This window comes from Alexandromys fortis, unplaced genomic scaffold (assembly GCF_014885135.2).
Source record: "Alexandromys fortis isolate MF-2015 unplaced genomic scaffold, M_Fortis_MF-2015_v1.1 scaffold_252, whole genome shotgun sequence".
In the NCBI taxonomy this organism is placed as follows: Eukaryota; Metazoa; Chordata; class Mammalia; order Rodentia; family Cricetidae; genus Alexandromys; species Alexandromys fortis.
In genome coordinates, this window is record NW_026068127.1 from 1,607,581 (window position 1) to 1,633,022 (window position 25,442).

The 25,442-nt window shown below is 53.4% G+C and overlaps 2 protein-coding genes across 2 annotated transcripts in view; one reads left to right on the forward strand and one right to left on the reverse strand.

Moving 5' to 3' along the window:
- The first annotated feature begins 3,379 nt into the window (after positions 1-3,379).
- Positions 3,380-17,906, forward strand: Garem2 (GRB2 associated regulator of MAPK1 subtype 2). The gene is made up of 6 exons (XM_050125854.1): positions 3,380-3,491; positions 6,334-6,474; positions 12,272-12,402; positions 12,850-13,911; positions 14,645-14,814; positions 15,408-17,906. Exons 1-6 carry the CDS (start codon positions 3,380-3,382, stop codon positions 16,426-16,428), a joined length of 2,637 nt encoding a protein of 878 aa, XP_049981811.1. The 3' UTR covers positions 16,429-17,906.
- A 1,029-nt stretch (positions 17,907-18,935) lies between these two features.
- Positions 18,936-25,442, reverse strand: part of Hadha (hydroxyacyl-CoA dehydrogenase trifunctional multienzyme complex subunit alpha) — a 40,640-nt gene continuing 34,133 nt past the window's right edge. Inside the window, exons 13-19 of the mRNA XM_050125864.1 lie at positions 23,556-23,648; positions 22,356-22,496; positions 21,924-21,992; positions 21,018-21,213; positions 20,343-20,457; positions 19,535-19,680; positions 18,936-19,453 (exon numbers count right to left, since the gene is read on the reverse strand). Coding sequence (XP_049981821.1) covers positions 19,308-19,453; positions 19,535-19,680; positions 20,343-20,457; positions 21,018-21,213; positions 21,924-21,992; positions 22,356-22,496; positions 23,556-23,648 — 906 coding nt within the window. The 3' untranslated portion in view covers positions 18,936-19,307. The remainder of the gene's footprint in view (positions 19,454-19,534; positions 19,681-20,342; positions 20,458-21,017; positions 21,214-21,923; positions 21,993-22,355; positions 22,497-23,555; positions 23,649-25,442) is intronic.

Below are 25,442 nucleotides of genomic sequence, written 5' to 3' on the forward strand. Positions count from 1 at the left end.
ACGCCTTTAATCCCAGCACTTGGGAGGCAGAGGCAGGCGGATCTCTGTGAGTTCGAGACCAGCCTTGTCTACAAGAGCTAGTTCCAGGACAGGCTCCAAAACCACAGAGAAACCCTGTCTCGAAAAACCAAAAAAAAAAAAGAAAAAAAAGAAAAAGAAAATGCAGAAATGTAATAACAGATTTAAAATTTTTTTTATTATTTATTTACTCTGTCTGTGTGTATGCCTGCAGGCCAGAAGAGGGCACCAAACCCCATTACAGATGGTTGTAGGCCACCATGTGGTTGCTGGGAATTGAACTCAGGACCTTTGGAAGAACAGGCAGTGCTCTTAACCTCTGAGCCATCTCTCCAGCCCTAATAATAGATTTTGACACTGAAAAAAAAAATTGGATCCCTAGTCCTCCTTGTGACTCTAACATTTCCTTCCTTATAAGAAATTAAAATATGACAAAACTCCTCTGAATAGGCTCCTAGTTACCTCTCTCTCTTGGTTTTTCAAGACAAGGTTTCTCTGTGTAGAACAGGCTTGTCTGGAACTCTCAGAGATTAGCCTGCCTCTGCCTCCCAAGTGTTGGTATCAAAGGAATATGTCACCACTACCCAGATTTTATCTTTTATTTTTTGAGACAAAGTCTTTCTGGCTGTTTTGTTCCTATGTTGACCAGGAGCTCACAGAGATCTGATTGCCCGTGCCTCCTAAGCGCTGGGAAAGACATGCACCACCACGGACAGCTTACATTCCTTTCTTAACACCGGACGTTAAGGCGGAGGACGGAATTAGACAGTAGAGGGCTTCCTTTGACACTGCGAAGACCTCGGTTTAATGCCTAACCCCACAAAAAACTGGGCATGGTGTTGTGCTCTTAGGATCATAGCACTAGGGAAAGGCAGGAGGATCAGGGGTTTAAGGTAATTCTCGCTACATCAGAAATTCAAGGTAATTCTCAACTACTTAGCAAGTTCCTGGTCATCCTGGACTCCATAGCGATGTGGCTGAGTGATCTATCACTCATCTAGCGTGTGCAAAGTCCTGCACTCAGATAACGCACACACACAGACACACTTCACATACAAAGCCATACTCATATACACACACACTAAACATACACATACACACACTCCCATGTCCTTGGTTCTGCTCACTGAAAAGGCTAAGAAGCAATACCGCATCCTGAAGAGTGAGCCTCTCAGCTCTCAGAATGTGAATTCATGACTTTCTTACTTAAAGGGACCATATGTCACTGGAAAAATGGCTGACGCCATACTTCAGGCTGTGCACTTGGAATATCTGAATGTTCTGCACAGAAAGGGGCGTGTATGAAAATGATACCACAGACGTGACACCTCCATCCAGGGGTAGGCAGTCAGGTGACCACATGGCCCTTCACATCTGCTTTCTGGAGTCTAGGTTACACCTGTTGGCCTGGCCTTTACTCCATAAACGGTCATACGGTGTCGTGTGACGGAGCTTTTCCTGGGGAGACCCAACACACACATATAAATCTACTCAGGGAGCCCAGGACAGACCTAACTCCAGATATCACCAATGTTTAGCTTGATGAACCAAGAGTTTTATTGGGGTTACTTACAGGAGTATGAGTGAGGAGTTACTTATAGGAGCAGAAATGACTCAAAGACAGCTGCATCACCAACCCCAGCATGGGTGACAGTTCACTACACTGGGAATCCAGAGTACACTGCACAGCCTGCAGCAGCTCACCAGGTGCCTCAGTTGGTCTAAACCTCAGCTGGTTTGACTTCTTCCAAGCAGTTGGTCTGAGTCTTTTTGAAGCTTGGCTCTGGGGAGGGGCCTAGTGAGCCCGGTCAGTTTCAGGGATTTCCTGACATTCCTTTGAATTGTTTACCTTCTTGCTTAAAGAGTTTCCCTGCAAGCCGGGCAATGGTGGTGCACGCCTTTAATCCCAGCACTGGGGAGGCAGAGGCAGGCGGATCTCTGTGAGTTCGAGACCAGCCTGGTCTACAGAGCTAGTTCCAGGACAGGCTCCAAAGCCACAGAGAAACCCTGTCTCGAAAAAAAAAAAAAGTTCAAAAGCTGGCTGTGCTAGACAGGAAGTTCAAGACCAGCCTGGGCAATTTATTGAGTCTTGCCTGAAGACCAAAAGTGAAAGAGGACTGGTGATATAACTCAGTGGTAGGGCCCTTGTTCAGCATGTGCCAGGCCCTGGGTATGAAAAAAAAAATGAAAGGAAAACGCAGGGGAATGGGGTTTCTGCTCTTGACGCTGGCTCAGGGCTGTAATGCCCATTGTGCTCCAGGATGTTAAGGCGGGAGAACACGAGAATGAGCCAACATAGACTACACACACACACACACACACACACACACACACAGAGAGAGAGAGAGAGAGAGAGAGAGAGAGAGAGAGAGAGAGAGAGACAGAAGACAGAGACAGAGAGCGCCTTGTCTCAAAGAAACCAAAACAAATAAAAAAGGTGTTATCTGATGCCATTTCCTTTGAGGTTAGGTCAAATGTCAGATGCATCAGACAAAAGGACTTGTGTATACACGCATGCAAGTGCACGGAGTACATGGAGCCTCTTAAGGACCAGCCTAGGGATCAAGGTCCTCTTTTTGGAGGGCATTCAGCTACGACCCACCCGCACCTGCAGAGGGCGCCGCAGACACACCGAGGCGAAGCGAGCCCCAGGCTGGGTGCGAGGCCATGGCCAGTACAGTTTCTGGGCAAGGCTTCTTCCCCAAGGGAACTCCTGAGTTGCATCAGGAGCGGGATGAAGGTTGATGAGGAAAGCAGAAAAGAAAGAGGAGATGAAGAACCAAGTTCTGCTACTGACCCCAATCGTTCAGGTGCCTGAATCTGTTTCCCCATCTATAAAGTGGATGGGGGCGCGCGGGGAACGGGGGCGGATTCGGAGAGTACTCTTACAAGGATTCGGAGACAACTTAGATCCCAAGTGCCACCTGCCCTCTCTGCTCCTCCCCAGTCTAAGCATCCTCGCCGGGCAGCCAGCCGCCAGTTTGGAGTAGCCAATTGGGTACCGCAGCAGGGATGGATCCGGACTCCACGAAGTCCTGGCACAAGGGGACACCTAGGATACCGTGCCAGAGCCCCGCTCGACCCTATTCTCCCCCCACTCACCCTCCACCCCAAGAGCCCAGTCGCCGACCATCACCTGGGCATTCCCGGGAGCGGGCCTGGCGGGCGGGGCGCGGGGCGGGAATGGGGGCGGGGGCCGTGGGAGGAGGCCGGCCACGTGACTCCCGCAGCACTGCCGGGCTGCCAGGCGGGGAGCGCTTAGCTGCTAAGGCCCGGGTGGTGGCGGCGGGCGCGGAGCCCGAGCGGCGCGGGACTGGCCGTCGGGGCCCCGGGACGGCGGCTCCCGGAGAGCTCCCATGCCATGGAGAAGCTGGCGGCCGGGCTGGCCGGGCTGCGCTGGAGCATGGGTGCTTTCCCGCTCGACCTCATCGTCAGTCGCTGCCGCCTGCCCACGCTCGCCTGCCTCGGGCCAGGTACGGGGTGCCCAGGGAGGGGACGTTGCGGAAGGGGGGCGGGTGGACGGACCGTCGGGACCTCTCACGGATGGAGCTGGCGGGATTACGAGATGCACTCGGTCCCGGTCCCTGCCCTCCCTGTCCCCAGCGATGGGAGCCTCGCCTGTCTTCTGGGGCAGCTCCCGGGACAACCGGAGCCCCCGAGCCCGGGGAGCACTTTCTGGCCCCATCTGGGCACAGGATTAGAAACTGGAGGCAGGGCTGGGAGAAAGTTTCCTGTTCCCTCTGGAACCAGTAGCGCTGCTGAGTCTCTGGGCTGATCCGTCGGTGCACCCCGCTTTCTTGGAGCTTGTCGGCCCCTGCCCCGGCCGCTCCCCCTTGATCCCTTTGTCTCCAGCCTTTACCTTCATCCTCCTGCATCCCTTGGACCTCTATGTGTCTTTTCCCTACTATCACCGGCTAGTCCCTTTTGGGGGACTTGAACCGTCCTTTGGCATCCTAAGGTCCTCTGGTGAAGGATAGGCTACCCTCAGGAGAGGCCTGAGTGAACGGACCTCCTTAGCCACCCCCCCCCCCACCTCCAGCACAGGACCCTCGCTCTCGCCCTCTCTCGTCCTATTTCTTCAGCAATCTCCCGGTATTCCGATGATGGGACCGGGACCTTATTTGGGAGAGCCTGACGGCTGCACAGAGCGAGAGGACTGGAGAGTTGGGGGAAAGGGGAGCTGTTTGACTGGGGGAGGGGCGGGAGCCGGGGCTGGCAGCCAGGCCGGGGGGGTTTTGTGTGTGAGAAGAATAGGGGTTTGGCCCGCGTTGGCACACTCGCTTCCCTGAATGCTAATGGGACTCCTGTGCTGTCTTCTTGAACTGGCAGTCCTTCCTCTGTCCGGCAACAGCAAGAACTGGGCACAGTGGGTACCAGGCAGGCTGAAGCAGGCTCTGTGGGACATTGGTGTTCGGGTCCATTAGGCAGGAATACCTGGTAGGGCAACTCTTGCTGGACCTTGCTCACCACTCAGCGTGTGATCCCAAGACTGCAGCTGGGCCGCGGCTGCTTGTGAATAGGAAATTCGGCCCTAGGTTCTTCCTGCTCACTTCCCACGCATCTCTTTGGCACCTCTTTCTTTGAGTTCTTTTCTGAGCCCTTCTGTATAGGCTAGGCCTCCTCTGCTGTCCGCCACACCTGTGCGTCCCATTATAACCAACAGTTTCCTCTCTTCCACTGGGCTCCTGGCTTTTGGGAGAGGACCGGACAAAGATCGTGGACATTGATTCACTGAATGAATGAATGAATGAATGAGCAATGGTGTGTGATGGCCTAGCTGTCTGTGACAGCGTTGTTATGACTGAAGTCACCATTAGAGTATGAATGTATATTTGGAATGGTGTGTCCTGGAAGGTCCCCTCGTGGGCATACATTCAGGAAGTGCCCCTCTGTGTGATATTGAGACTGAGTTTTGCTCTTTGGGTGACAAGCGTTTGAACTGTTGGTGATGGTGGCCCCTGGCTCTTGGTATGTAAACCAGTGTGGCTTCTGCCTGTGTCCCTATGGAAGAGTGGGTGGGGCCTAGAAAGAGCTGGAAGTGTTGGAGAGAGCAGACCTTCATCTCGTCCAGGAGCTAGAGAGCTGAGGAGGAAGGCAGACAAACCTCCCCTGGCATGCTCTGGCGTACACATTCTCACACACAGAGCGGAAGATCCTCCCTTGAAGGCCCTGGATACCGCACCCATTCATACACACCATACAGACATGCTTTATGAGACCCCCTCTGTCAGAGCAAACCATTTCCTATTTGTTTGGCTGGTAGAAAATTTGGTGTGTGTGCGTGCGTGCATGTGTGTGTGTGTGTGAGAGAGGGGGCTGGGAAGGAGACATCCCCACCCCCACTGTGTCCACCAGCTGCATCCAGGATACGCCCCATCAGTCTCCTGGAAGCTGGGCTGCTAGTCCTGCTTCCCCTGGAAACGGTTGCTGGGGATGGAGCCTCCTGGGCCCAGACCCCTCCCGACTCCAGCACCTCTGCCCCAGTGCCGCTTTCCTCAGCCTAGGTTCCCTCCTCCTCCCCAATTCTGCTTCCTAAATCCCCTGTACATCCTATCCCGACTTTAAGAAATTGCTTTTTAAGATGAGATCTGGGTGTTCAGGATTAACTCCCCCGTCCTTTGAGGTCCCATGCCTATGAGACTCTGTGGCAGTGGGTGGAGAGAGTGTCTCTCTGAAAGATCCAGGAGTGGGCTCGTGTGAGCTTTGCCATTCTGAGCCGACAGTGACTTTCTGAGCTCTCATAGCCAGGACCCACAGGGGACAGATCCCTTCTCTGTCTTTTCCTTGTCTAGCCTGGGCACTGACTAGGCAGGATCCTGCAAAGTCTCTCATACCCCACCCCAGCCTGATGTCCGCCTCCCCCATGTCCCTACATGCCCTCAGCTCCCTGCCTCAAACTTGCTTCCTCCAGCCTCCTGAGGCCTGAACACGCCTGGAGGGCTGAAGCTGGCTGGCTCAGCCTCCTCCGCTGGGAGTCCCTAGCCCCAGCTTGGGCTGGGACAGCAGACACTCCAGCGGAATGATGAATGAGAGGCTGTGAATGCGATAGTCGCGGAGGCCCCGTAGGGAGCCAGAGCTTTGAGGTTCAGGCCGGACTCACAGCCCAGAGGCCACAGCTGACAGCCCATTACTGCCCCCTCCCCGCCCCCCAGTGTTGCTGACCAGTGCAAGGATCACGGGGTGCAGTCCCCAGGCAGGGATTTGCTGATGAAGTGTGTGTGTGTGTGTGTTGGGGGGGGTCACCAATCTTTTCTTTTTTTTTTCCTCTCCTAATCTTCCCTCTTCTCTTCTTTCCATCTCTTCTTTCTCTCTCAGGGGAGTACGCTGAGGGCGTCAGTGAGCGCGACATCCTGCTGATCCACTCCTGCCGCCAGTGGACGACAGTGACAGCCCACACCCTGGAGGAGGGCCACTACGTCATTGGGCCCAAGATTGACATTCCCCTGCAGTACCCAGGTGTGTCCAGCTAGGGCCAGATGGCTCAGGAGATGGGAGAGACTGGGACCAAGGGTGCGGGGGGGGGGGGGGGGGGGGGGGGGGGGGGGGGGGGGGGGGGGGGGGGGGGGGGGGGGGGAGTAATGTGTAACAGCCGCCATTGATGACCTAGGACCTGCTAGTGGGGTGGCCACTAGGGGGGTTGTACTTCGAGCTAGGGCTGAGGAGTGTCCGTGCTGTTTCTGAAGAGATGGAGCTCAGGTTTACAGACTTTGGAGTCTTGTTTTATATCTTGGAGACAGGTTTTTACCATATAGCTCAGGCTGACTTTGAACTCATGTCAAGCTTCTTGCCTCAGCCTCCTGAGTACTGATTATAAGCTTGACCCACTGTGCTAGGTCACATTTTATTTTTAAATATTTTTTGAAGTAATGGTTAAAGATATACACACCTCTTCTCTTTTTCCCTTTAAAGACAGGGTCTCACTCTGTAGGTCAGACTGACCCCGAAATCACAGAGCTCTGTCTGCCTCTGCCTCTCAAGTGCTGGGGACTAGAGGTGCGCAGCACTGCAGCCGTCCAAATGTACCCACATCTCTAAGGCACACAAATCAAACGTTATCCCTAAGTGGAGAGCTTCAAGACTATACCCTAAGCTGCCTTTAATATTTTCTTTTTTAAAAAATATTGTTTATGGTTTATTTAACTTTATTTTATGTGCATTGGTGTGAAGGTGTCAGATCCCCTGCAACTGGATCTTCAGATAGTTGTGAGCTGCCATGTGGGTTCTGGGAATTGAACCCGGGTCCTCTGGAAGTACTCTTAACCACTGAGCCATTTCTCCAGCCCCCCTTTAATGTTTTCAAGTGCAAACAAAGGGAATGTCTGCTAGAGCCCTCTCAGTACTGAGTGCTGGGGCCAACTTGTGGCTGCCTCTCAGCTGGGCAACTCTTTCCCCCAGTTTTTTCCTTTTTTTTTTTTTTTTTTTTTTTTGGTTTTTCGAGACAGGGTTTCTCTGTGGCTTTGGAGCCTGTCCTGGAACTAGCTCTGTAGACCAGGCTGGTCTCGAACTCACAGAGATTTCGCCTGCCTCTGCCTCCGGAGTGCTGGGATTAAAGGCGTGCGCCACCATCGCCCGGCCTCTTTCCCCCAGTTTTGTGTTAAACATATGGTCTTCCTGGATTGGCTCTTTCAACAATGCAGAAGTGGTATATTTCTAAAGGATTTGCTAACTACCTGTTTTTATGTGTGTTATATTTATTTTTTATTTGTTTGCAGTACGGGGGTCAAAACTAAGGCTTCATGCATGCTAGGCATGCTTGCTAGTGCTCTACCACTGAGGTGCAACCCCAGCCCTCGTCTACCTTTTTGTTTTAATTTTTGTTAGATTTTTATCCATTCATTGTGTGTGTGCACGTGCACACGCATGTGTGTGACAGCACATGTGGAAATCAGAGAATAACTTGCAGATTCTTGTCTTCTACCATGTGGAGCGAGGAACCAAACACATTTCTTCAGGCTTGGCTGCAAGCACCTTTACCATGGAGCCGTCTCCGCTATCTTTTTGTTTGTTTGTTTTGTTTTTCAAGACAGGGTTTCTCTGTGTAGCCCTAACCATGCTGTCCTAGAAATCGCTATGTAGACCAGGCTGGTTTCAAACTAACAAAGATCCCCCTGCCTCTGCCTCCTGAGTGCTTGGGATTAAAGGCGTGCGCCACCACCGCCTGGCTCAGCTATCTTTTTATTCTGAGGCATGGTCTTGATAAATTGCCCTGTAATCCAGGCAGGTCTTGAACTTGTGCTCCTCCTGCCTCAGTCTCTTGAGTGGTTGGGAGTTATAGTCCTGCACCATGCCACCAGGTCTGGCCCATTGTGTTTGGTTAAAGGTTTTCTTTGAAGAGAGGATCTACTGCCAAAAGAAAGGGTAGCACTTCCATTCTGCCCTGATGAAACCAAGGGCCCCAGCAGGGAACTGACCTGCCCTGGGTCACAGAGCTACTCAGGAGGAGTCAAGGCCAGAACCCAGGTATCCTAACCACTGGGCTGTTGCATCTTACCAGCACCGCAGAGCTGTTGTTCCCAAGGTACCAGCGCAGTGCCATTCCAGAAATGTCTCCATGCAAGCCCAGGGCAGCTACGTCCAGTGCATTCCCGATCCTGGGTTGTGTGCTGGCTGCCACCGTTTTGTTCTCACCACATCGCTCCTTTGAACAGCTGGAGAGTGAGGCTCCAGTTCTGTGCTGTTCTGCACAGCTCCTGTGCCCCGCCCCCCACAAGGACTTACCGCTGCTCTTTCTGGCCTGGCCCGCCTTGAGTCAGCAGGACAAGGCTTAAACCTTGCCCCAGGTTTGATCTCTTCCCCACACACTTGCAGGGCTGGCTTCTACTTGCAACAGCCCAGGGAGGAAGCTGCCTCAATGGTCCGACTGACTTGGGGCGGGGCGGGGGGGGGTTCTGTCTTGACTGTAGGCTTTTGGTGCCTGCTCAAGCTAGAAATTCCCCTTGCTGAGAACCTGGCATTGATTGGCTCGTGTTGAGATTCCTACCTTCTTGGGCTAAAAATAAAGCCAGCAGTTTGGGAAAGCCTTCACAGACATTGGAACCATTTCGGTTGTATCTTTAAAATTCTGAGAAACCAAGTCAAAGAGCTCCCAGCAAACCGTGAACAGAGGGAGGGAGGGAAGCCCCCATCCGTTCGCCCATCCATTTTGATGCCTCCTTAGTGAGCATGAGAGGTGGGGACGGGACAGTGGGGTGACAGCTGGCCTGCAGGGCCTCTTCCGCTGGGTGCCTCACTCACCTCCTGTGAGCAAAACGAGGGGGCTGGGCCTCCAAAGAGGCTCAGAGTGCAGGCTCAACGCTGAGTCTCTCAATGAATTAATAATGGCACTGTCCAGGCCGGCTGTGGCCAGGCGCAGCCAGCGGGGGAGGGGTGGGGCTGGGGGCTCTGACACTGTGGCTGCCCTCCGTCTCCAGGGTGCCTTGGTGTCTAGAGACGTCCGGGTGCTATCCGAGGGTCCCCAAAGCTATTTCCTGAGCCTTGGCCTTGGGCTCTGCGGAGCCCTAGTCAGGTGAGCCCCGCCTCTCAACTCCAACGTGAGCCACATAATATGCATCCATTTTACGTACAAGAAACCCAAGTCCAGATAGTAAATGATTTCACATGGCCATTGGTGGCACAGCCGAGACGCAGCTACATCCAACTCTGAAGCCTGATTGGTCGTCCCACCTACCAGCCGCGGTACCGAACCTAGGCCAGAGCAGCCGAGTTCTTTACCAGTGCGCGAAAGCTCGCTGTGTGGGTCAGGTTTTGGGAGCAGCGGGAGGGTGCTTTTGACTGGAAAGGATGATCAGCATAGTGCAGTGTGACAGTCCCCAGATCCTGCAGACTCTGCTTGCCACTGACACCGTTGTGGGAGGCAGGAGAGGAAGCTGTAGGACCGAGAAGGTTTCTAGAGGCCAAAGCATGACTCCCGGGAGGCCTCCCTTCCTTCCTCCCCAAAGAACTGACCCGGCTGCGAGGCTGGGGGGTGGCGGTGCTGGATACCATGGTTACATCGATCTTCCTGCCACATCCTCCCACAATCCAACCCAGACTGGGCTCCAAATCTCGCCACAGGGGGCAGCAGGCAGTTCTCCATGCCTGGCTGCTTGTGGTTGAAGTATGGGGGTTCATGGAGGGGTGTGGAGAGGGAGGAGACTGTGGCCAGTTAGCCGGCCAGCCCCGGGGGGCTCCTGCTCCTTGACGCTGGCCCCTCCTCATTTTATCCCCCACCCCCCAAGCCTTGAGCTGTAGCATCTCCTCCCTCTAGTGTCTGGGAGGTGGAGGCTGGACCACGACCATCACTCCTGTTTGCTCCAGGGCACCACCCATCCTCCCTTCTCTTTCTTACTCCTTGGTGCTGGATGTTGGTGATTCAGGCCCTACCCTTGGCCAGAGACTCTTCAGGCACCAGGGTTGCTTAGTCTCCCTCCACCTCTGGTTGGACTTTGGGTGGGGTGAGAGCCGTCTCCACTGTGTGTGAGCATTTTTCTGGGTCATGGGTCCCCAAAGGGTTAAGGCCCTCTTTCCCTCTTCCCTAACACACCTGCCCCCCACAGCTGTACTGGTGCTTCAGGCTGTTGCTCTACGTGGTGTCCCCACACATACAAGTAGCCCTGCGCCGTGGAGCACGACCTGAGGCTCCTTAGTTGGTCTCGCAGGATCTGCCTCCACCATCTTCCTCATTTTTTTTTAAAAGTTATTTATTATGTATACAATGTTCTGTTTGCGTGTATGCCTGCAGGCCAGAAGAGGGCACCAGACCTCATTACATATGGTTGTGAGCCACTGTGTGGTTGCTGGGAACTGAACTCAGGACCTTTGGAAGAGCAGGCAATGTTCTTAACCGCTGAACCATCTCTCCAGCCCCAGAGGTGATTTATTTTGATGAGGAAAAATTCTCATTATGTCTTCAGAAGTTTAGGTAATATGTGGTTTAAAAGAGTTGCTTTTTTCACAGTAAAACAGAATGAGTGCCCTTTTATTTCTGTGCAGAGAAACAGATAATATTGATTTTGATATTCTGAGTAGGAAGTTTATCAGGAAAATGTTGAAATAAGAGCGGCGGCGGGGCTACGTCCCCAACACCCCGGCCGCTTGGCTAGCTCATGCCCGAAATAACAACACACAAACTGTATTCATTTAAGAACTGCTTGGCCCATGAACTCTAGCCCTTNTTTTTTTGAGACAGGGTTTCTCTGTAGCTTTAGAGCCTGTCCTGCAACTAACTCTTGTAGACCAGGCTGGCCTCGAACTCACTCACAGAGATCCACCTACCTCTGCGTCCCAAGTGCTGGGATTAAAGGCATGTGCCACCACTGCTCGGCTCAGAGTTCATCTTGGATTGCTGTATTTCCTTGCTCAAACTCCTCCAAGGGCCCCCATTCATTTTCTTCCCTAGTTTTATTTTTTTTGTGTGTGTATACATGTACGTGTATGTGATATTTGTACAAGTCTGTATGTCAGAATGTGTATGGGCACATGTGTGTGCATGCACACTTGTGCAGAGGCCCAAGACTGACATCAGGTATCTTCTTTGGTTGCTCTACACTTTATATATTGAGGCGGCATCTCTTCCTCAACCTGCATTTCCTCTCTTCTGCTGGTCTGGCTTGCCAGCTTGGTCTGAGGGCTTCCTCTCTCCATCTCCTTCGAGCTGGGATTACAGACCTTCGACCATGCCCACCTAACTTCCCATGTGGGTGCTGGGGATCTGAACTCTGATCCTTGAGTTTGCACAGTGGGCCCCTGACCTGCTGGGCCAGGTCACCCACCCCTTTCATATGAAAGGCACAGCTTGTCGTTCCCCAAGGTCTCTTTTCTCACAGGAGTGCCTCAGGACTTGTCTCCTCTGTCATCCCTGGCTACTCACCATGTCACCTATGGTGCCTGCGTTTCTTCAGACTGTTTACAGAGCTGCATTCTGGAGGGGCTGTGGTAGTGACTGACACAGCCGTGGGTGTGCCAGGGATGTGAGTGAACTTGGGAAACTGTCCTTCTGTCCTTTCTCCATCATCCTTTCTGTAAGTCCCTCACCTAGTCCGGGCTCTTCATCTGGTGTGAAGCCAGAGTTGTTCCCAGCTGGTCTTTAAACTCACGTCGGTAGGCATGACGATGGGTGTGGCTGGTGAGGCAAGATGGACACTTGATATGGGGTGTCAGTATACCTGCCTTCTGCCCACCTGAATTCCCAGAGGGACTGTGAGTTTAGGACGGCAATTAGTCAGGGACCTGGGTGGTGGCCTTCCCCAGCAGCCTGTGCCCCTCCCCTGTGCAGGCAAGTTCAAACTCCTGGAGCAGGCTCGGGATGTCCGGGAGCCGGTGAGATACTTCAGCAGCGTGGAGGAGGTGGCCAGTGTTTTTCCTGACCGAATCTTTGTGATGGAGGCCATTACCTTCAGCGTCAAGGTCAGTCCTGGCACAGGGTAGGATCTTCCCAAGCTCCCTGTCCCCCAGGTTGAGGGAGGGAGGGAGGGATGGGGGAGAGAGAGCGGCTTCCGTGCATCCTTTTCTATGTCATAAAAGTGGTCTGTTTGATTCAGTGGGCTGAAGGGTTTACAGTAGTCTTGGGTGGGTGAGGCATTGTTATCATCCCATATCGTCAAGATGGCTTAATAAAATCTGCCATGATTGAGCACTTTCAAAGTACACACCTATACTCAGAGGTAACTAAGGACCTAAGGAGAACGTTAAAGTCGCACAGCTTCTCTCCAGTCCGAGTCCAGTGCTCTTGCTCTTATGCCAGCGACAGCTGAAGAGAAGGACTGGAGACTCTGCGGAGCTTGGAGCTCAGCGATGTGTGACTTTCCTTTGGGACCCTGGTTCGGACCTCACCTTGTCTCTGGGATTCCTCAGGTGGTGTCTGGCGAGTTCAGCGAGGACAGCGAGGTGTACAACTTCACACTGCACGCGGGCGACGAGCTAACTCTCATGGGCCAGGCAGAGATTCTGTGCGCCAAGACCACCAAGGAGCGCTCGCGCTTCACCACGCTCCTGCGCAAGCTGGGCCGCGCTGGGGCCCTGGCCGGAATGGGTGGCCCCGGGAGTGTGGGGGCCTCTGGGGGTGGCGGCGGGGCCGCGAGGCCCGTCAAAGGCAAGATGCCCTGTCTCATCTGCATGAATCACCGCACCAACGAAAGCCTGAGCCTGCCCTTCCAGTGCCAGGGCCGCTTCAGCACGCGCAGCCCGTTGGAGCTGCAGATGCAGGAGGGCGAGCACACGGTGCGCGCCATCATCGAGCGCGTGCGGCTGCCAGTGAACGTGCTGGTCCCCAGCCGGCCGCCACGCAACCCCTACGACTTACACCCCGTGCGGGAGGGCCATTGCTACAAGCTGGTCAGCATCATCTCCAAGACGGTGGTGCTGGGCCTGGCGCTGCGCCGCGAGGGTCCGGCGCCGCTGCACTTCCTGCTGCTCACCGACACGCCGCGCTTCGCTCTGCCGCAGGGCCTGCTGGCCGGGGACCCGCGCGTCGAGCGCCTGGTGCGCGACAGTGCCTCCTACTGTCGCGAGCGCTTCGATCCGGACGAGTACTCTACAGCCGTGCGCGAGGCGCCTGCAGAGCTCGCCGACGACTGCGCCAGCCCGCGCCGCGCGCGCCTCTGCCTGCCTGCGCCGCGCGCCCCTGGAGTCGTCCGCGCGCCCGGACCACCGGGTCGCCTAGGGCCAGCCCTGCCCGCGCTCGGCGACGGCGACCAGGAGTACATGAGCCCGGATTGGGCGGGTGCGACGGAACCCGCGGCCTCGTGCGCTGAGATCCCTTACGAAGAGCTGTGGGTGCACCAACCCCCCGAGAACCTCACCGATGCCCGTGTCCGGCCGCTGCCAGGGCCGGACCTCATCTCCTTCGGGACCGTGGGGTCCCCACGTCATGAGTCCGAGGCACCACCGCCTCCTGTCCCCCCCAAATCCGAGGCGGTGAGTCAGCTCTGCTGTCCTTGAGGGAACTTGGGCTGGTTTTAGAGGGCCATAAAGGTCAGGTGATGATACCCGGGCACCTGGGATGTGATACGATGGCCATAGCCAAAGGGAAAGGGGGCAAGATCACAGCACACACGCATGCATGCAAAGCATGGAGAATTGAGAGTGAACTTGCAACAGGGTTACCCACAAAGCCCTTCGTGAAGGTAAAGTTCCGAGGCGCAGTAAGTATAGGAAATGGCGAGGGATTTCCAGCAACCCCTCGACTTCTTGGGAGTTAGAATCACATTATAGGCTCTGAAATGTTCTGCACTGAGGAAGATTTTTAACAGGTCCCCATTTATTTGTCTTCAGAATATTTCCCTCATCAGTCACACCTGTTAACACACTCTTTGGGGAACACTTAATTTGGAAGGATGGGATCTAGATGGCAGATCCTGTCCCTCCCTTTTGTCGCTCTTGTCATATACCGCCCCCCCATATCTCTATCTGTCCCTCCCCCAATCTGCTAACAGTCACAGTGAATTTAAGGTGGAATAGGGGACTGTTGAGGACTGAGTGTGAGGGACAAAATGGGCTGGAGATGGGCCAGGTGGGTGGATAGCTGGGTTATCTAGCCAGGGAAGTCTCCCTGCTGGGTGGGGTAAGATGTCAGGGCCAGCCAGGCTCACCTGCTTGGGAAGTGAGATAAAGAGGGCCAGCTGCCTAGTGACACAGTCACCTTCTGCAGGTAAAGGAAGAGTGTCGCCTGCTTCATGCCCCTCCTGTACCTCCTCGGGGCGGCAGCAGCTGCAGCAGGCTCACAGGCAGCCCCCCAGTGCCACCCCGCTTTCCCAAGCTGCAGCCTGTCCACTCACCCAGCTCCAGCCTCTCCTATTATTCCTCAGGCCTGCAGGATGGGTGAGTCACTGCCTTGGTCCCTGGCTTTGTTCAGATGCTTGGAGTGGTGGTGGGTGGTCATTCCCTGCACTGGGATTCTGCTGCAGGAAAAGCACCGTTTTTCCTTGTTTCCTTTCTTCTTTCTTTAGATTTATTGATTTTATTTTATGTGTATGTTTTGTCTGCATATATGTATGGAGATCAGAAGAGGAATTCAGATCCCCTGGAACTGGAGTTATGGATGGTTAGAGCCACCATGTGGGTGCTGGGAATTGAACCCTGGTCCTATGGAAGAGCAGCCAGTGCTCTTAATTGCTGAGCCATTCTCCATCCCAAACCAGGGTCTTTAGCAAGAGCAAGTCCTCTTAACCACTGAGCCTATCTTCAGTCTTGAGATCACTATTTTCCAATTTGTACTTTCTCAGTTTAATTTCTCTTGTATGTTCTGATATGACTTGGGGACTTTGGGGGATTCAGGCTTTGGGATTAGCAGGCTGGCTAGCTTTGGTGAGAGTAGAAGGCTCCTGCTGAGGGCTATGAGGTCCTGTGACTGTCACCACCATCACCCCCCCCCCACCCTATGTGTACACCCGTGTGTCTCTCTCTGCTTATAGGGCAGGATCCCGCAGTGGCAGCGGTTCCCCGTCACCGGATGCCTACTCCCTCTATTGTTACCCTTGCACCTGGGGAGATTGCAAAGCCAGCGAATCCTCTAGCCGTCCACCCCCAGGACCCATGCCTTCCACCACCACTCAGCCCAGCCAGGCCTCAAGAGCCCTAGCTGAGCCTCCAAGTGGTCGGACCACCTCCCTTTTAGGGGCTGACACCCCAGTGGTTAAGAACTACCATGGCTGTCCACCTCTGTTCAAGCCCTCCCACGCCCAGAAGCGCTTTGCTCCATTTGGTGCGCTCAACCCCTTTTCTGGGCCTGCCCACCCTTCAGGTGCTCCAGTGGCCTCCTCCTCTGGGTCCACATCCACCTCGGGTGCCCTGGCTACCTCCAGCCCCACACATTCCCCGGGCCCAGGCCCTCAGGGCCAAGGTTACTCAGCTGCCCTGTCCTCCTCCCTGTCCTCCTCTGAGTGGCAGGAGCCAGCACTGGAACCCTTGGACCCATTTGAGCTGGGGCAGGCTAGTCCTCCAGAGCTGGAGCTGCTGCGCTGTCAGGAGCCCAGAGCTGTGGGGACACCTGGGTCTGGACCTTGCCTTTCACCACTTGGTCCTCCTAAGGCCTTTGAGCCTGAGGGTTTGGTGCTGAGGCAGGTCCCCGCCTCATTGTCACCAGCTGCCTTGCAGGGGCCCGAGACAGGAGGGACCCTACTCTTTCTCACCCAAGGGGGCTTGGAAGGGCCTCCTGGCAGTCCCCGGGAGGGAGGCACAGGCACTGGAGTGCGGGATGCACCCCCCTGGCAGCCACCAGCGGACTTGTCTGCACTCTCCCTGGAAGAGGTCTCGCGCAGCCTGCGCTTCATTGGGCTCTCCGAGGATGTGGTGAGCTTCTTTGCCCGAGAACGCATCGATGGAAGCATCTTTGTGCAGCTCAGTGAAGACATCTTGGCTGATGACTTCCATCTCACCAAGCTGCAGGTCAAGAAGATCATGCAGTTCATTAAGGGCTGGAGGCCCAAGATCTGAACTGTTGGGCCAGCAGCTGCGCAGCCTGAATGCCAGGAGTGGAGAGGCCCTGGGGTCTCCCAGGGGCAGGGCCTCCCGCAGGAAGATCTGGGCCAAGACTGGGGCTGCTCTGTGGGTTCTGAGTGTTCCAGGGGAGACACACTGGGACCTGTAGGCCTCTGCAGCCAGACCTTGCAGGAGCAAGTCTTGTTTGTGAAGAATACTTGGGGAGGGGGCGCTACTCTGCACCTGCCCCAGTGGGGCTTTTGCTGCCATTCCCACAGCAGGGTAAAGGTGGCGTGTGTGGCAACAGGTGGCAGAACGCCTTCCTGTGCCCCGCTGTAGCCTTTCAGACACCACACACTGCTCGCCCTTTATGTTCAGGTTAGAGAGCAAGGGAAGATGGCTCAGAACTCAAGTACAGTTTCCCCAAAGTGCCCTCTCCTTCACGCTCTGTGGGCTTTGGCCTGTGGCTGCTCCAGAGAGTTAGGGGTGTGACTCCCGTCTCTGAAGTGCCCTCTTTCTGTCTGCTCCCATGATTAGGCACTTGACCCTTAGCACTGATGAACCTGCTACAGGCCTATGCCCAGCACTAGAGTTCCTGCTTTGGTCTTTGCTTTGACGTCATCACAGCTATTCGCTGGTTTTCCATGGGGCAGTCTGAGGACAGTTCCTAGGGGGAGTGGCTGGATGCAGGCCAGCAGCTCTTCAGTTCTAGAAACAGTGATCATACTCCCCACTGTTAGCATTTCACTTGACAGACACTTGGGGGCCCCCTGGTGTGTCACTGGTACAGGACAGTGTGACTGGGAAAGGGAGGCAGGTGGCTCAGGGAAGCTACCAGCTCAGAGATCTCTGGGCCCTGCAGTCTCAAGCATGGTGATCCATGTGACACCTAGAGGCCTGGCTAGTGCAGACCCCCCATTCCTTTCCAGCTCCTCTAACAAGAACCACACACCTTGTGCCCTCTGGTGGGGGTGGGCAGAGGTGGCAGTTTTCTCGTCTGCCTTCCCTGACCTACCTATTTATTTCTTGAGTTTCTTTACAAATAGTTAAGCCCTGCCCACACCCGTGCCAGTCCGAGGGGAACACTGATGCGGCGCTGTGTCTTCTCACAATTGATGGCTCCCGAAGGGGTAGGGGAAGAAAGGAAAGTGTGGGGCCCTGGGTGTTGGCTGATACTGTTTTGGTGGAGGGCTGTGAAGACTAAGGTCTCTGAGCAGGGGAGGGCTTTGCAATGGTCTGTAGCCTGCTCTTAAACCTGAGACACACAGCAGCATCCTCACTCCAGTCTGGAAAACCACACCCTTCCACAATGTCTTGACCCACTAGTAATTTTCTTAAAACATTGGTGTATTGCCTGCATGTATGTCTGTGTGAAGTGTGTGAGGGTGTCAGATCTTGGAGTTACAGACTAGTGTGGGCTGCCATGTAGGTACTGGGAATTGAACCCTGGTCCTCTGGTTCTTAATTGCTGAGCCATCTCTCTGCCGCCCCTTACCCCCTACACCTGTTTTTCAAGGCAGGGTTCCTCTGTGTAGCATTGGTTGTCCTGGAACTCACTTTGTAGACCAGGCTGGCCTTGAGATCAGCCTGCCTCTGCCTCTGGGATTAAAGGTGTGTGCCTCCTTGAGTCTTAAGTAATTTTTTACCTTCAGAATTTATACCTTCTTGCTGAGGGAAGACCCAGAAATCAGAGCTCAGTGCCACCAAAGGTCCTGGTGTAACTGCAGCCAGCTCCCTGAGACACCTGGTCTTGGCCTTTGTGCGGAGAACCAGTTCTGTACCTTCTGGCCATCTGCAGATCTACTGAGATGACTCAGCTCTGGTGTAGGGCTTCCTAGCAGTGGACGGCAGCTGTTCGGCGGAGCCCAAGATGAGCTCCCTCACAAGTGGGAAAGAGGCTGGAGTCAGCACCATCTGGGTTTAGAAGTCAAAGTGTGATGGGACCCGAATTACGATTCTGTACTGACTCAGTGGAACCATTAAGAGCCCAGCACTGCTTATACAACTAGGCCCTGTTCCCAGTTGAGTGTGAGAACTTTACCACCAAGTGGGGGTGGGATGAACTGAGGCCACAGAAATGAGGTGGGGCTGGATCTGCAGGCATCCATCTTCTTTGCAAGATTCCAAAGCACCAGGCAAACATAATCTTCTGTATAACTCTCTCCCACAAAGATCCTGAGAAGCCAGGGATGAGCATGCCAAGGAAAAGACTGCATACAATGCACAGTGAGGACATGAATTTGGGGGAAGAAGTATCTTTCACATCCTGGTACACCATGCCCCTACTGTTCCCAGTGCTCTCACTGACCAGGGCTACAACTGGGCCATAGACAGCCCAGCCAAGGCACTTAGGCAGTCAAGCTTCAAGACATGGGCACAGAAAGTCTGTTTTCTGGCATCACAATCCCCCTCTCAAGCAGCTGCCTCAACATCTCCCAACACATTCCTGCTCCACAGCACAGAGCTTATTACTGAAGGGGGTGCTTAAACAGACAGGCAGACAAGAAAACAGAGCAGGCAGGCAGAGGCCAACAGTCTGGATTTTATTGTCACCCTGTGTTTGGCCGGGTGCAGAAATGCCCTCCCCACTGCCAGTCCCCACTGGCCTCCTGGGGGGCACAGGCACCAGATGTTCTGGGTTGCTTGTAGCTGCTGCTCTGGGCCTCAGGCAGGCTGGCGAAAGGAGCACAGTGGGGCTCACCCTCCAACATGAAGTACAAAGGCTTAATTCACAGTCAGACTTCACCAGGAGGAAGAGCTGGTCAGGGCTGAAGGCACTGAGGGAGGAGCAGACCCAAGGCCTGGTCTTTCTCCTGAAAATCTAGCCAGCACGACACAATGCGCACTGCCAGGTCTGGGTTAGTGCATGGACGGGACAGGATGGGAGAGCCTGCTCACTGGTAGAACTTCTTGCTGGGGGTGTTTGCATGGTCGAGGAGCAGCTGGCATGGGGTAAACTGTATTCCGTAGGCAGACTCATACTTCCGGAGCCGGTCCACTACCTTCTGCGCACCGTACAGATCCACAAAGCGGAAGGGCCCTGAGCAGAGACAGGACATTAGCGAAAGGGACATGACAAGCGCAAAGATAAGGAAATCAGGCTCCCGGCCTTCACACTGACCTCCGAGACAAGGGGGAAAGCCAAGGCCAAACACTGCTCCGATGTCTCCCTCCGCAGGTGTGGCCAGGATCCCTTCCTGTAGGCACAGGACTGCCTCATTCACGAACCTCAATATCACACGGTATTGGATGTCTTCGTCAGAGGAGCTGAGGAAAAGAAGGAGCAGAAGGAACATTTAGCTAGGGAAAGAATGGGAGGAGCTGGAGTGTAGATGTGGGGTGCTGGGGAGTTTTAGGGAGTCCAGTGGCTGGGATGGACCACACCATCCTGAAAGATGACGCAGCCTTTCTCTTGGAAAAGGGGTGAGACTTTCCCTACCTGATGTGAAAATGAGCACCCAAAATGGCCTGACACAGAAGAAGTTTCATTCACCATCTGACAGATCAGCAATAGCAGTATGTTCCCAAACTAACAAAGAGCAAGGGTGTGTGTGTGTGTGTGGGGGGGCTACACAACCCATCTTCCATCTTTACAGGCAAGGCTTGTAGCTGGCCGGTGGTGGTGCACGCCTTTAGTCACAGCACTCGGGAGGCAGAGGCAGGCGGATCTCTGAGTCCGAGGCCAGCATGGACTAGAGACAGAGTTCCAGGACAGCCAGTGCTACACAGAGAAACCCTATCTCAAAAAACCAACACAGACACAGGCAAGGCTTGCCCTAGGCCTGGCCAGTTCTCACCTGGACACCTAAGCTGCGGGCGAATGCAGGGAGTTCAGCTTTGGGTCATAAAGAGAACAGAAAAGGGGCTGCGGAGCTGTGAGCTACCAGAGAAACATCGTTTCTGTGCTACAATCACTCCAGTCGACTTACACCTCGGGCTTGGCAGCCAGCCTCAGGCTCGCCAGGATGCCATCCATTTCCGAGTTCAGGCTCTTATTCTTTGACCCCTCCTGATAGATGTAGAAGCCCTTCCCAGACTTGCGACCTGAGAGAAGAAAGAGACTGCTCGTTGTTGTCCTTCCCCCTAGCTGAGAACTCAGGTCTTCTGGGTGCTGGGAGCTTCTAGCACTCTCCTGCACCCCTCAGTGCCTGCGTCCAGCCAACTGAGTCGTTTAGTCCTGATGGCTGGCAGAGAAGAGAAGTGCCTGGTGCATGGACATCTGAATCTGAACAAGCGAGTCCGCCCTCCACCCCTGGACTTTAAGTGTCCAAACAGGAGGTGATTTATTACAGCCTTAATGCTATGTTCTGAATGGGAAGGCTGAGCTCCCTACACATGGCCAGGGCACAAGGTCAAGCCTGGATACAGAACTTGCTCCGATAGTGTCAGATCTTGGCAGGAGGAATATGCTGATCTATCTGGCATACATAGCAGAGTCCCGTAAGCCTCACTCCGTCTTTCCCCCTGATCTACACACCCAGCCTAAGGCATTTCCTATGTCCAGGGCTCTGTGTTTAGGAAACTCTCCTCCCTGCTCTCTGCTCACACACGGCCGCTCAGAACTCAGTAACTAACAGTGTTACTCGTGTCTCGTGGCTACTCACCCAAGAAGCCCTTGGAGACCATCTGCTTCAGCAGTTCTATGTTGCCACCTCCGAACCGCTCCCCAAAGGTTTTGCCCAGGTCTTCTGCTACATGCTGGGCTACGTCCACACCTACTTCGTCTGCCAGGGTGGCAGCACCCACAGGAAAGCCAAAGCCTGTGGTCAAGGTGTCCAGCTTTTTAGGGTCAACTCCTTCCTAAACAGGAAGTAAAGCAGGGGCCTCAGAGCACAGCTACCTCATCCCCCCATAGGAGGGCTGCCTGTAATAACCCATGGACACAGCCTCGTGCAAAACCCACTTCTTTCTTAGACGTCACCTGGCCAGGTCCAGAACCAGTGCTTCACCCCGAAGGCACAAGAGGAAACCCTGACGCTTCCCCACACCCTTTAAGACAGCTGAGATGACCAGGTTACTCGGTTCTTGCTTGTGATTCTGAACCTCGGGACTGAAGAGATGCCAGAGCTGCCAGGACTGAGAATGCTGGCATTCCAAGGCTAGGGACGTGCCCAGTGAAGAGGATCCTCATTGCCATGCAATGATCTGGATGGCTATGGAAGGGTGTGTGTGTGAGCGTGCATCTGTGGATACAGTGGCAGTCAGGCCAAGCAGGCTCCGGTCTGAAGGTCCTCAGCCCAGGGATAGACACAGTGTGTCTGAGCATTCTGGGCAGCCTTTGGCTCCTGCAGTGGTCAGGGAGCTAAGAGAGCGGTGTTAACATTCTGCCTATTGGGCAGTCTCAGCCCCGAGATTTCCTGTTTCAGTGTGGGGAGGAGGGCACAGAAGGGCCTCCAGGGAAAAGCAGTGGTGTATTCTGAGCAAGCCTATCCTTATCTGAACATTTTCAGCTTGGAGAACAGAGTGAAAGATCTGACGAGGTCTCAAACATTCCACAGAACAATACCCACCTGAAGGATTCGCATGACTTCAGACATCATGGGAGCAAGACACCTGGTGGTGTAGAAGCCAGGTCCATCCTGCCAAAGGAGAGGAAGAGAGCTCACAGATGGTCCTGCTCTGCTTCAACTACCCCTGTCCACACCCAGTCTCCCTTTCCCAGTTTCAGCTGACTTACTCTCCCCAGAATGCTCAGTGTTACGCTGGAGAGGAAGCCGTCCTGAACAGTCTGGGTTGCATGTAATCTTTGGGGTCTGGAACCACTGGTGAGGACCTGTCAGAGCCTAGATCCACCGTACCTACCCCACTTCGGCCGAACAGTCAATACTCCTGTCCATTTCAGAGGCAGCCCAGCGGTCAGGGTTCTAGAGGCTGCACTTCCCCCAGAATAGCCATCACAGTTATGGGGGCTCAGGAAATCTGCTGATGCTTCCGGGCCTCACCTTCACCACAATGATGACTTTGCCCTGCTTGAGACCCACTGCCACGGCAGAGGCTGTGGTGTCCTTGGAGGTTTTGTCTGTCGTGATGATTTCCAGAAGCTGCATCTTGTCCACGGGAGAGAAGTAGTGCATGCCAATCACCTGGAGAGGGAGCCACACCAACAGATTACCAGTGCAGACGGGAGAACCCAACTGTGCCTGGCTCGCTAGGGAGACACTGGAGAGAAAGGTCTGTGGCCAGGAATACTGCTGTCTAGTCCAGAGGCTTGGGTCTGTGGTCTCATAACCAGCTGCTCTCTTTCCCTGAGCCTTCTGCCACCTGCAGCCCGCCTCTAGCATGTCCATCACATTGCCCTGACCCTGCTGTGTGCTGGGAAAGCTGACTGTTGTTCACTCATCCACACTGCGTGAGGAGGAAGACAAGGCTTGTGTGGTTTGGAGACAATGTATTAGCAATGCTGGCTGTTTAGAGATTTTTTAAATATTTATTTATTTTTGTTTTTTATATTTATTTATTATGTATACAATGTTATATTTATTATATTACATATTATATTTATTATATTAATATATTATATAATTATATATAATATAAATTATATTATTAATTATGTATACAATATTATTTATTATGTATACAATATTATATTTATTTATTATGTATACAATATTCTGAATGTCTGCAGGCCAGAAGAGGGCACCAGACCTCATTACGGATGGTTGTGAGCCACCATGTGGTTGCCGGGAATTGAACTCAGGACATTAGGAAGAGCAGGCAATGCTCTTAACCACTGAGCCATCTCTCCAGCCCTTGTTTTGTTTTGTATTTCTTGTCTCTCTGGCTGATCAGTTGAAGCCACTATTGTCTTCCCAAGAAGGGAGGAATTTCGCCTTTCCCAGCCTAAGCAGTTACCACACTGCACCATAGCTAAACTACACACTGCTTTTTGGTTTAGGGCCTATCCTCTAACACCTAATTCTAAGTTAAAGGAAGTTTAATAGTTTAAACTTGAAAAACTGCTACCATGGGGGACGCACACCAGCCACCAAGTGTACTCAGCTGTAGTAATGCATTGATCCCTACACCTGTGGATCATGCCGTTCAGTCTTTGGGAACTTCCATCCCACAGTCTATACTGGTCCTTTCCGGGCTTGTATTCTGAAGCAGTCAGACATCTGAGGGCTTTCTGTCCACATTACCTTCTCAGGTCTTTTGCTGACAGAAGCAATCTGATTGATTGGCAGAGCAGATGTGTTGCTGGCAAAGATGCAGTGCTCTGGAGTCACCTGCAAGAGGGAAATGCGTTAGCATCTGCCAGGCAGGCCTAGGATGGCAGTCCACAGCACAGCTGAGACACCCAGGCCCGGTCTACTCCCTCATCTGTACTTGCTTACAACACAGACAGAACTCATACAGACACCATGAGTCACCTAGAAGCTCTTCTTAACCGAGCTGTCCTCTAGTGATGGCCTATCCTGCCCTAGAGACTACATCTCAGCACTTGGTAAACACGATGCCTTAGATGAACGCCGCCAAAACGATGACTTGAATTAAGTTTCACTAAGGCGGGGCATGGGTGCCAACCCCTCTTGTTATCTGGATGTGCTCGAGTCTGGAAGGGTACAATATTTCCTAGCCCTGCTCACCTTTAATAAGCCAGAAAGTGTACAGCACTTCACTCTAATAGTGTCAGTGAAGAGCAGTGTCCCCTGTAACTATTCCTGCAGCACACAAATACCATCGACTGTTGGCTGCATTAGGCTGTCTCGGCATTGTCCCTAATACTATGTTCAGCATTATGTCTACCATCTCAACTTATTCAAGTTTTCTGCCACTTGGATGCAAATTATGAAAGGCATCTCTGTTAAATTTGCACAAATCTGAAGAAAAAAAAGGCCTAGCAGTGGAGGTCATACCTTTAATCCCAGCACTCAGGAGGAAGAAGCAGGCAGATCTCTGTGAGTTTGAGGCCAGCCTGGTCTACAGAGTTCCAGGACAGCAAGAGCTACATGGAGAAACCCTTACTCGGGGAAAATCTTTTCCACAAATCTGGCATAGACAGAATGCAAACACTAGACTGAAGGTTGAAGATTTAACACACCCAAAAGCTGAGTACAAAATGTTAATTATGACAGAGATAAAGGTGAATCATTAAGGTAAATCAGAACAAAACCAAAAAACCTCCAAGAATTGTACAGGCATTAGATGAACAAAACAAGGCTTGTGATGAAGATCCTGCATCTTTGTTGTTTTTTTGTTTGTTTGTAGCCTGGGCTGGCCTCAAACTCACAGGGATCTGCCTGCCTCTGCCTCCTAAATGCCAGGATTAAGGGTGTGTGACACCATCATCAGGCTGAGACTATGATTTTAACCAAGCAGAGTGGAATCTGAGTTGGCAGTGTGGCGTGCCGGAGAGAGTAAACACAGTCACTTAGCTGTTAGCATGGTATCAAGGCTGAGGGAAAAGTCCTCTTGGGGCTAGAGATGTCCCAGTAGGTAGGGTGCTCGCCTAGCATGCATGAAGGCTGGACTGGGTCCCCAGCACCACATAAATTGGGCACAGTGTTGTAGGCCCATAATCCTGGCACTTGGGAAGCAGAGGTGGGGGATCTGAAATTCAAGGCCATCCTTGGTTACCTGGTGAGTTCAGGGCCAGCCTGGGGTCTGTCTGTCTGTCTGTCTGTCTGTCTGTCTGTCTGTCTATCTTCTACTCTAGGAAGACCAAATCATTTTCTCCAGAGATGGCTGGCAACAACCTCGTTGCTCCCTGGTCATGCATGCCTTTCTTCCCATGCAGAGGGAGTCTATTTCCCATGCTCTGAATAAGGGCTGGCTGTGATTGATTCTTAACAACAGAAGCATGGCTACTGGTCTCAGGTCTCACTGCAGTTCTGCAGAAACCACTTTGGCTCTTGGAGAACCTTATTGTAGAGAAGTTCTAGCCATGGGAGAAGGGAGGCCATGGGGTAGGCACTGGGCACCCAACCAGGTTTTCAAATGACTGCACCTCCACCAGCCGACTGACTGCACCTCCACCAGCCGACTGACTGCACCTCCACCAGCCGACTGACTGCACCTCCACCAGC

Coding starts and splice junctions, on each gene's coding strand:
- Garem2 (XM_050125854.1), top strand. CDS start 3,380: ATGGAGAAGCTGGCGGCCGGGCTGGCCGGGCTGCGCTGGAGCATGGGT. Junction 3,492..6,333: donor GCTCGCCTGCCTCGGGCCAG/GTACGGGGTGCC, acceptor TTTCTCTCTCAG/GGGAGTACGCTGAGGGCGTC. Junction 12,403..12,849: donor CCATTACCTTCAGCGTCAAG/GTCAGTCCTGGC, acceptor GGGATTCCTCAG/GTGGTGTCTGGCGAGTTCAG.